The sequence below is a fragment of the Toxorhynchites rutilus genome, chromosome 2, assembly GCF_029784135.1.
Source record: "Toxorhynchites rutilus septentrionalis strain SRP chromosome 2, ASM2978413v1, whole genome shotgun sequence".
In the NCBI taxonomy this organism is placed as follows: domain Eukaryota; kingdom Metazoa; phylum Arthropoda; class Insecta; order Diptera; family Culicidae; genus Toxorhynchites; species Toxorhynchites rutilus.
In genome coordinates, this window is record NC_073745.1 from 210,603,223 (window position 1) to 210,614,845 (window position 11,623).

General features: G+C 42.9%; 1 protein-coding gene across 1 annotated transcript; it reads right to left on the bottom strand.

Moving 5' to 3' along the window:
- Positions 1 to 217: 217 nt before the first annotated feature.
- LOC129770133 (intraflagellar transport protein 172 homolog) lies at positions 218 to 10,496 on the bottom strand. Its single transcript, XM_055772777.1, has 3 exons — positions 10,404 to 10,496; positions 8,302 to 10,343; positions 218 to 3,431 (listed from the first exon to the last, which is right to left on the bottom strand). The coding sequence occupies exons 1-3, from the start codon at positions 10,440 to 10,442 to the stop codon at positions 290 to 292; spliced, it is 5,223 nt and encodes a 1,740-aa protein (XP_055628752.1). The 5' UTR covers positions 10,443 to 10,496; the 3' UTR covers positions 218 to 289.
- Positions 10,497 to 11,623: the final 1,127 nt, after the last annotated feature.

Here is an 11,623-nt window from a genome sequence, read left to right on the forward strand (position 1 = left end):
CCCTATTTTTCACGGCGAAAGACTTGAGATGGGATTACCAAAAATTCATATTGAAAAGCTTATGAGGAATAAGTATCAGAATCTCAACGTGAGGTAGAAAAATAATAACTGAAAGTAACACGTGTAACACGTAAATAGGGATAATTCCATTCAGGACGTTTCTTTAACGATAAACTTAAACAGCTCTTCTACCTAAACGAAATATGTAAGTTATACCTTTTATTTTGCAATTCATTCAAACAACATCAAACTTTGTTCTTCATATTTATCAAGCTAGATAGGCAAATATTTATCCTGACAGAAAATTAGCCGGACCACACCATGCCTCAATGAACTCAATCACATTCGGAATATCCGTTTGGGGAGCCATTCTTGCCGCCACGGTGAGCTTGCTCCAGGCATCTCTGTTAGCTAAGCGATGCGTACGCTGAAACACAACCGGTTGTCTACCCATCACCGGGTATCCGCTTACCAGGCAGGCCTGATCCGAGATACCCAGGCTGGACTCGTACAAATTACGATCGTCGGTCGGCAGCACCTGGTCGACCTTCTGATCCATACTTACGGCCAGCACCCATTCGCGGATTTCCTCGTGCAAGTTTAACTCGTTCTTCAAATGCAACTCCGAAGGTATCGGAACCGAACTGGGGAAATCCGTGGACGAAAGGTCAGAGTGATCGACCAGGTTGCCGGATCCTTCCTCGATCGCTTCGCACACATCCAAATAGTGGTTGAGAATAACGAACGCCTCCGATTCGCGCCCCATCCCACGTAAGTCCATTCCAGCCTCGTAGTATCCCTTGTCACACGGGATGATATCTGTGTGACGCAACATTGCCACGGAAATCTTGACAGCAATCGATTGCAAGGCGGGTGCTTGACGGCATGCCGCTCTTGTGCAGTAATAATGGGCAATCATAAGCAGTTGCTCGAAACGGTCAGTTGCATCGGCTTCCGATTTGTCCAAACCACGTAACGCTTGAACCAAATTTAGGAGGAAGTTTCGAAGGTGTTTCCAAACTTGTCCTCCATCCGGCTCACGCAACGCAAAGCACTCCAGTGCAATTCTGTTATAAATGTTGAAATTCTGCGCAACGGGTGGAACTCCGTGTTCCAAATATAAATTCAATGCGGCAATACAGTCTCCATCACGAATCAACTGAGCAGCATATTGAGCCAAGTACCTCTGAAGCACCGGGACGCTATGTTGTTTTGCCTTTTCAATGCAGCGCGTCCACTGGCCTTGTTCGGCGAGCAAATCCAATGCGCCCATGATATCGATATCTGCTAGCTGTTCGACATTCCCCTGATTTCTCAGTCGAGACTTCTGCTGAGTATCCACATAAACCACCAACTGTGGATCAATTTCTTTCGCCAGTCGACGGGCCTTGTTCCAGTTATCTGTCTTAATAAACACATCCACGGCTTCGCGAGGTAACTCAGCTGCCAAGTACAGCTGAGCTGCCGGTCCGATTTGGTTGATCTCTATGAGACGTGGACCAAGTTCACGAGCAATTTCCACCGCCTCTGGCCCTTCCAGAAACTGATTACAGATTTCTGCCGCACGCAGCATGGCTCGTCCTACCGTTGCTTCATCTGCGTTCCCGTCATTGATCTGTAAGAGACACTCCGTGGCTTTTTTGAATTCCTCGCCTCTGGCGAATTCAGATGCTTTTTGAAGGAGATACCGGGAATCATTCGAACCATTGCCTCGATTCGCTCTGGCGTTCATCTTCTGTAGCTCTGCCACCGCAGATGGAACATATTCCTTAGCAATTCTCAATGCATCATTCAGCATGTTGTATTCTTTGTAATGTTCCAAGATAAGATCCGGTCGATCTGCTCGTACCATCAGCGCTTCATATTCCGGATAGTTTCGTGATTCCAACGCTGAAGCAGCCTGGCTGAGCAAAACTTCTTTAAGGGCTTCGGGTAGATAATTCTCAGCTATACGGATTGCGGATTTCCAATCGCCGCTGTGGGTGTGCATCATAATGGCTTCTTTGGGTTTATTCGCTAATAAGAATTCAGCCTCAGCTTCGGTGAACTTACCATCATCTTCTAATGCCATAGCTATTTTCAAATGCACTTCGTCCGATGATTTTCCGCTAGCTTTGCACAGTTCAAGGGCGAAGTCGAACTGTCCTGCTTCGCAGGCATAGGCGATTGAGTTATCCGTGAGATTCATCTTAGTGAGCAATCTAGCCGCTCCTTCAATAGGCAGAGACTTCGCCCACATGAAAGCCACCTGATTGGAAGCTCCTTCCCCGCCCTTCTGCTTAGCAACACGATGTGCATCTTCCCACTTATTGGTGTTGCAATACATATGCACCGCAGCTTTCCAATCACCAGCCGCAAGGAAATGCACCTCGGCATTCTTCAAGCGACCTTTGCCCTCCAGTTGACGAGCCAGAGATATGTGGGTTTGTTCAAGGAGATTTTTGTGATACCGTTCGACAAGCCGAATCATTGAATCGTACATCTCCAGTTCCTTATACATGTTGATAGCAATGTCAGGTTCGCTAATGGTTAGCAGCACTTTCTCAGCATCTCTGTACTTACCGTCCTTTTCAAGGCCTTTAGCAAGCTCTATGAACATGTCGCGTACTTCGTCTGCCTCTAGGAATTTCTCCGCAATGTCAAATGCTTTCTCCCACTGCCCGTGTTTGTTCAACAGATCCACAGCCTGCCTGTACATCTCAGCTCGAATCAAAAGTTCTTCCGCTGTTCTCACATCTCCAATCATGCACAAATGTTCAGCCAACTCAACGGCGTACTTTCGGATCTCCTCTGGAATATCAATCACTTTGGCTATTTGAACAGCCTTACGCCATTGTCTCGCCCCTACCGCTGCCTCCAACGCTTTAACGGTACAACCAGCCTCGATGTAATGGCTTATGGAGGCATCCAATTGACGCTTCGAAACCAACCAGTCGCCCCATTCCTCCTCTAGACTGATAACCGCATCCGGAGAAACGTAACGAGCCAAATCGATGGCACGTGCGTAGGCTCCTCCTTTCCGATAAAGAGCAATCGCGTTCTCCTGCTGACCGGTTCTGTATGCCAATTCAGCTGCCAGCTCGAACAACTCGGACTTCACCAGTGAAGCTGATATTCGCGTTACAATATTCTCGTTGGACAATAGATGGGGCGTCTTCAGAGCTAATTTTGCTGCCTTTACCGGTTTGTTGGCCTTCATGTACAGCGTCATCGCCTTATCCTTTTCTCCCCGTTCCTGCAGCACTTCACCTGCCTTTTCCTCTTGGTTCGTATTCAGCAGATACTCCATCTGTTGAGTCTTGAGCTCTTCCAACCCATGGTATCCTCGACGTTCCGCCAGTTTTATAGCGTCGTCCCACCGGCGAAGCTTTTTGTACATGTCCAAGGCTGCTTCAATATCCCCTTGCTCGATGTAAATTCGTTCGGCAGACCTGGAAAGGAAACATTGTAAACAATTGAAAATATTAGTATTAATATATATGTAGTAAAAATCAATTTATTTTAACGTAAGATTAAATATATTTAAGAATATATTAGGGGCACAAATTTAAAAAAAATCAGAGCAGATTCAGTCTTTTCTTGATGGATTTAAGAGATTCTTGCACCAATCTGTCTGTACGTTTCCTAAAAATCTATTGCAATATAGAGAATTTTAATGTTTGTAATAGTTAATTTGTTATAATAATCTTGAAATGAGAATTTCTATTTTCCCATATATTTGTGAAGACCAGTTTACTTATTTATTTCTGGAAACCATCTAACTTACACTTGGTCTTAATGATTTGTCTATATTCATCCGCACTACTAAATCTAATGCAATAGTCACATCAATAAAAACGATACAAAATTTCTCGTTTACTCGTCAGTGACAGGTGCCCGACAAAATATCTAAGAAGAAGTTTCTGGCACAAAGGATACGCTCAGGCGTAAATATATTCATCTGTGTTAAAAGTGCAGGCAAATATCAATGGATGAGAGCAAGGAGGTGATTACAGTTCGTGGACCTCGCCCATCCACCGTATTCACCAGATTTGGCCCCGTACGACTTTTTTTTCAAACTTGAAAAAGTCACTCGCCGGGCAGAAATATGAGTTCAATGAGTCGCCGCCTCGGAGGCCTACTTTGCAGACCTCGGGAAAACGTATTTTTCAGATGGATTAAAGAAGTTGGACCATCGCTGGGTCAAGTGTAGCGATCTAAAAGAAGACTATGTTGAGAAAGGAATGCTCATGCTGTGTCCTATCGGGCATAAGCTTGAAACGGGAATCAACTATAAAGGATCTTGGATTACTTATTGACTCCAAGCTTACATTTAAGAATCATGTCGCCTATGTGGTGTCAAAAGCTTTATGCGGGCTTGGGTTTATATTCCGCTTCGCTAATGATTTCAGAGATACATATCGCCTGAAGGCTTTGTACTGTTCTTTAGTGCGACCTATCCTGGAACATTCGGCTGTAGTGTGGTGTACATACTATCAAAACGAGATGAGCCGTATCGAAGGTATTCAACGGAAGTTCATCCGATTCGCTCTGAGGCGCCTTCCTTGGAATGAAATCCACAACTTACCCAACTACTAAGGTCGCTGTATGCTTATACACCTAGAACTACTGGAGGTGAAACGTAACACCGCGATGGCATGCTTCATTGGGGATCTGCTTCAAGGCAACATCGACTGCACTTCGCTGGTGAGTTGTCTTAATATCAACAGCCGCAGTCGCTATCTTGTGCAATTGTCTCTCACGAACCAATTACGGTTTTCATGAACCCATGCGGAGGATGTTGTTTCCGTAGAATTTTTGATTAATATGTTTAGTGTAAGTTGAAATCTGTGTGTCATTTGGGTGGTCATTTCACCTGTTGAGCAGACGTTGGTGTTGTCCTCAACGGAAGCGTAGCTCACAACTCTGTGAAACTTAGCTTGTCAAAGATTATGGTTGACAAAACATCTGTGTGACCTTGGTTATGAACTTACCTTAGATATCCCTGGAATACTATAATACGAAACATCAGAGGTCTAGATGTATCATGGACGTTATAACATGTTGATGTGAAATTTCATTATTTTCAGGATCTGATCAAGCCGAGCCAGATTGGTCAAAAGATTCTTCGAAAGAATGAGCATGATGATGGCAAAGTAACTACAGAGAGTGGCGTTCTAGAGACACTGTGTTGGCATAGGGTTGGCAGTACGACTTCTGACAACACTGATTTGAGCAAATACACGATTAAATTTTCGATCTCTAACACTTTTGTTTTCCGAGTTTTCTCTGTAGAACCTATTCTAAAATCTCTTCAAATTGCGTGTGATAGCCTGTTTCAGTATCAAGACAATAGATACTGTTCATGCTTCCAGCCGCCTGGCCTGGGGCTTTCGCCTTTATCGAATCTAAACTGTCAAATAAGACATATTTCTTCATCTATTGTTTGAACGTGTGAATTTTAGAACATTTGAACTGCAGTATCTACATCGTCACAATCTAAAACATCTTCCCAATCGATAGTAGACAGGACGTTACAAATGGCGTTATAGTCAGCTTTTTTGAAAGCATAGTACACTGCAGTTGCGATTTTGCGGAATTGATTTGAAGCACATGATCCAAAACAAGGCGCAGAGCGGGATGGTGAGGATCGGTTTCAACTAGCGGAGCAGCTGCTGCTGAAATAACTAGAGCTGAGTCACTGCTAACGAAGAAAAGGTCCAGAATTCTTCCATTGTTGTCGTGATCTATTTCGTAACATAGATCAGAACTGGCTAGCAAATAATCCTTAATACTACTAGTCATGCCACCAACGTTTTGGTAGTACACACCATCTATATATATAGGGTTGGGGAAAAAGAAATGTCGTATTTCTGATCGAAATTTGACGCTTTATTTAACATATTTAAAATTATCCAATTTAAGTCAAATATGCGCCGTTTTGTTCGCCAACTTGTTGCCATTTAGAAGGTAACTCCATTATCCCTCCCTTACATTCCTATTGATCATTTCTGGCCGCTTCTGGTCAATCGCCAGCTTCAAACGGTCAAACTGCTCACAGTAGAGAACCGAATTGAGGGTCTGGCCATAGTTGTGCAGCTCATAGTGGATGATTCCCTTCCAATCCCACCAAACACACAGCAAAACCTTCCTGGCCGTCAATCCGGGCTTGGCGATGGTTTCGGCCGGCTCAGCGCGCTTCGATCACGACTTTTTTCACTTTAGGTTGTCGTACGTGATCCACTTTTCATCACCAGTCACCATCTTCCTCAAAAATGGGTCGAGTTCGTTCCGTTTCAGCAGTGAATCGCAGGCGTTGATTCGGTCTAAACAATTTTTTTTGCGTCAACTCGTGTGGCACCCATACATCCAGCTATTTTTGGAATCCAATCTTCTGCAAATGGTTCCAAACGGTTTTATGGTCTATACGCAGTTCCTGGCCAATCGAGCAAGTGCTCTACTTGGATGATTTCAACGATTTTATCGGTTTCCACGACGATTGGCCTACCAGGACGGGGTATATCTTCGACAGCCACTACACCAGAACGAAATCGATCAAACCAACGCTGTGCTGTGCGGTTCGTTACAGTATCGGGTCCATAAACTACACGAATTTTTTTACCCGCTCTCGTTGCAGTTTTACCTCGCAGATAGTAAAAACGTAAAATATGGCGAATTTATTGCTTGGTGGACTCCATTTTTGACGCGCTATAACTTGAGACTGAAAAGGACAATCACAGTAATGTCAAAACGACCCTTGAAGCACAGATTGTCGTCTTTAAATAGTCGTATAGTATGACCCGATGCGATAAGTACAAAAAAAGATATGTTTAAGTGCTGCCATATATTGACAATATACGACATTTCTTTTCCCCCAACCCAATATATAAAAATGGATTTCTGTCTGTCTGTCTGTCTGATTCTTATGGACTCGGAAACTACTGGACCGATTGACATGAAAATTGGTATGTAGGGGTTTTGGGGCCGGGGAAGGTTTTCGTGATAGTTTGAGACCCCTCCCCCTCTCTAAGAAGGGGCTGTCATACAAGTGAAACACAAATTTCTGCATTACTCGAGAATTATTCAAGCAAATACAACCAAATTTGGCATGTGGAGGTTTCAGGGTGCAATAAATGTTTTTAGATACTCCTCCCCCTCTCTCTTGATGGGGGGGAGCTGCCATACAAATGATACACAAATTTCTGCATTACACGAGAATTAATCAAGCAAATGAAACCTAGTTAGACATATTGAGGTTTTAGGGTGCATTAAATGTTTCCATGGTGGTTAGACTAACCCCCCCCCCCACTCTCTTAAAGGGGGCTGCCATACAAATGAAACATAAATTTCTGCATTACACGAAAATTAATCAAGCAAATGAAACCAAATTTGGCATGTGAAGGTTCTAGGGTGCAATAACTGTTTCTATGGTGGTTAGACTCTCCACCCCCCTCTCAAAGGGGGAGCTGCCATACAAATGAAACATAAATTACAGGAGACACACAAACACAAGCTTCTGCATAACTCGAGAACTAATCAAGCAAATGGAGCCAAATTTGGGATGTGACGATTTGTGGGTATGAGAAATGTTTCTATGATGGTATGACACCCTTCCCTCCTCTGGAATGGAGAGGGAGTCACATAAAAAGATTACACATATTTCAACCAAAAATATTCCAACCAAACATGGCAATTGAAAATTTTCGGAAAACTCTGAAGGAAAAAGGGAAAATTCGGTAAACTAAATTCCCATATGTTCTTCAATTACACAGTGACAAGTGCTGTTAGTCCATTTGTTGTTTGCGCTAGCGAAATTGATCTTTGTTCGAAACTGGAAATGGATTTTAATGTGATGAAACGCACTCCTATATCTTTTTCTATCTATACCAATAAAAAAGTATCGACGAATGTGTTGATAAGAGCAGAACTCGAGGAAGGAATTATTCGGTTTAGGGCTGTCTTTATTTTATCATAATTTCTATATAAAACATTAATTTAATGTAACGGAGAAACATGTTATTTGCAAGTGGTTGAAAAATCTTGAACGAGAATTGTGTCTGAAAATAATCTAATATTATAATGATGAGTATTGGTAGAAATACTAGGAATTTTATCGTAAAAGGTAAATTCAACGGGGTCGATTAGAAGATGAATCAATGAACAGTTCTGCGATTGGACCCATGAACTTGCTCATAGTAAGAAAACGTGAATGTTTGAAGGTATTGATAACAAAAAACAAATTTTGGGCGGGATGAAGTTTGCCGGGTCAGCTAGTGAAATATAAATTACTTACCCCAACTGTTCACTGAACCTCATATTTACCTCAAATCGCCTCCCAGTAGCGCCATCCTTGCTCTTACTTCAGGGCAGCCCATCCCAGGATTTCCCGTCGATTCCTCATATTTTTCCGCTATTGCAATCATTTCACCGATATAGAATGTTTTGGATGCATTCTCCAACGCTGCAAAACATCTCTGCGCCACCCGTAGATTTTGCTGAGCTAGGGCGATGTTAGCTAGGTTATGCCACATAGCTTTTGCTGCAGGTCTATCCCCAAGTGATTCCAGGTAGAAAATCGCCCTTCCGAAATCGCTATCATTTACAGCAGTCCCAAACTCGACCAATCCTTCATCCAGATTGTAAACATGTTCCGAAACTCCTTCCCGGGTGTGTACCTCCGTCTTGCCATCTTCCCGAATCACATCGAACACATCTCCCCGAACCGCAAGAATGGTCACATGCTCCGGCAAATCTATATTGTACCAAACTGCCAAATTTGAATCGCTTTGGGCTACGGCAACGTCACTCGAGGGAACCCACTGCACGAAGGAGACTTTGGCGAGGAGACTTTGCTTCTTTCCGGACGAGATGTCCACAAGTATCAATCGCATCTTCTTGTCGCGGAACAAGAGTTTGTGACCAGTTTCACTCAACTCCAGCCAATCAATCTTTGAGTCGTGGGCGATTTGAGTGATCGTGGATTGAAGAATCAAGTCAACAACGCACACAGTTTTCATATCGAGCAGATAGGCAAGCTTTTTATTGTTTTTTGAGCTGCCACGCTCGTTTAGTCGAACGGAAATGACATGTGGATTGACGAACTCGGTTCGTACCGAACCCAAAATGTAATTATCACCGTATTCGATGAGTGACAATTCTCCGGCATTAAATATCAGGGCTACGGTAGGATTTTCAAAATAAAATCTCTCATGCCGACCGGTAGCTATCCACGGTATTTCACTTGTTAACGAACGTATAAGATCACAGAGAATCAACGAATCCTCGGTTCGTCCCACCAAATAGCTATCCTTGCCCATTATACGAACATCATCTATCTCAAGACCCAGCTGTGACTCCACCATCATCGTGAACGAAGGTTCGTGAAGCGATTTAAGCAGCACCTGGCTGGGTGCAACAAAGGTCAACTCGAACTTGTCCTGCCAAATAGTTCGACGAAGCACAGACTCGTACGCAAGTACTGCTCCACAGAGTGATCCAACACATAATCGCGAACCATCCTTTCTCCAGGCGATGGCTGTTACCGTGTACAAGTTCGGTATGCTTTTACAGAGGGATTCTGTCCAAGTGTTTTGACGTGGGCTCCATGTAAAAATGCGAATTCTGTCGAAACTACCGACAGCAACGGCTTGTCCGTTCGGGCTCGATGCAGCAATCGAGAACTCACGCTCCATATCATCTCTTGTGTAGTCAAAATTTCGCATCAATCGCCCTAATGTATCATAAAAGCAAATTTTTTTGTCACATCCTGCCACCAGTATACCGCTTTGAGGCCAAGCTAAAGAAACCGGTGCGACAGGATGCTGAAGAATACGCCCGGAAGATTCTCCCGGCTCTTCAATAATGTAGAACTTAATAACCGATCCGTCCTCGTGTCCAGATAGAATGCCTGTTCCTCTGGAATTCGAAGCCAGCGCTACAACCAAACTCTCGGCACCATACAGCGTTTTCGATTTGTTATTCTTACAATGTAGCGAACGCACTTTTCCATCCTCCAACCCGGCGATGATCATCCCCCCGGACAGCCACGATACACATGTAACAGCAGCGCCCTGTGGGAACTTATTGCAGATAACCTTCTTCTCGTTCCAAGTCTCTCCCAGCTTGTAGACATAAACAATATTGTCACTCTGAGCGACCGCCAGCCTGCTCGAATCGGGACTGAAAGCAATCCCCCGGATAACGTACGAGCTCTTACCGGCATTGGGATCGCCTGGTTTCGTAGAGAATTTATCCCTTCGTTCACCATTTTCGTCAAACAGCAAAATAGTACGATCCGCGGTGGCCACCGCTAGTTTCTGGTTATTCGGAGACCAACACAATCCTGCCACGCGGTACAAATAATCCTGAGGGAGGAAAGTCGATCTTTCAAATCGGAAACTAATAATAACAGCAATGGATCCTACCTGCGCTTCAACCACGGTTTTCATAAACTTTAACTGCATTTTTATTTCCAGAAAACTTTTACGTCTTATCAAATTGATGCTCAACAACGTATATTGATTTTTCACTCACTGTTTGGAAAAATATCATCCCCATTGTTTTGTGGCAACGGTTACCCTGGATACCACGTGGTGATAAAGGACAACGCACGAAATGAATCAACAGGTGGTGTCTAGGCGAGCACTTGTATCTCAAATAACAACATCATGGATAGTGATGATATCAACAGGTTTCAACACAAACTTATATTATCACTGGACAATCGCATAGATAAGGCTACCAACAGAAAGCTCTGGCCGGCGTAACAAAAAGGACTTGATCAGTGATTCTCAAACCTTTTTTTCATGCGGGCCACAAACAAGGTGTCGCGGGCTGCACACCTCAGCTCGTACCTGTTATATAGGACCTATTTACTCAGGGCGCTTTTGTTTTTTTTTAAATTAAAAACAGAAAAGTGAACTCAAGAAAATAAAGGATATTCGTTTTTAAAAATTGATTTATGTTTTTGGCCGCGGCGAAAATGTTTAAGACCACAGGAGATTCTCAGCTTCAAACTCGATTTCCCGGCCACATCATTTGAGCTTGATTGCTCTCCTCAAAGTTATATGAGATTTCTGATCACTTTTGGTTGAATCGCCCAGTCGTTGTTTTCAGTTCGTTCAGTTTGTCGATAACATGTAACATGTAAATGTACGAACGATGTGTTCCGATGAACAATTGCAAATATAAATATATATAGAAGGTGTATTTGCATATGAAGTAAAATTCTGATCATACGCGAGCGTAACATGAGCAAATTTATAACACATGCGAATTGGGGTTCTGTTGGTATTAACAAGTTCTTTTTTTTCATTAAAGTATATTATATTTGTCAATTTGTTCTGGGATACATTTTTAAGTGATACATTTCAATTTTCAACCTTCATTACAAAATTTACATATTTTTCAAATATGGAATTGATTTTTTTTCAATGTTTGATTTTGATATTCCTACATCAATGATATTTTAATTTTTTATCCTACTTAACCTAACTTTAAATTTCAATAAACCTAATTTATCAACGCTCGTATGAGCGGATATTCCGAGATTCTAGAGCTCATGACAAGTTTTTCAACTGATGCTTCAATACGTTCCTCGATTGTTTTGCAGTTGGCAGCTTTATGCAGTTCTCTTATCCGGGTG

Coding starts and splice junctions, on each gene's coding strand:
- LOC129770133 (XM_055772777.1), bottom strand. CDS start 10,442: ATGCAGTTAAAGTTTATGAAAACCGTGGTTGAAGCGCAG. Junction 10,344..10,403: donor AAACCGTGGTTGAAGCGCAG/GTAGGATCCATT, acceptor TTCCTCCCTCAG/GATTATTTGTACCGCGTGGC. Junction 3,432..8,301: donor CTACTGGGAGGCGATTTGAG/GTAAATATGAGG, acceptor TTTCCTTTCCAG/GTCTGCCGAACGAATTTACA.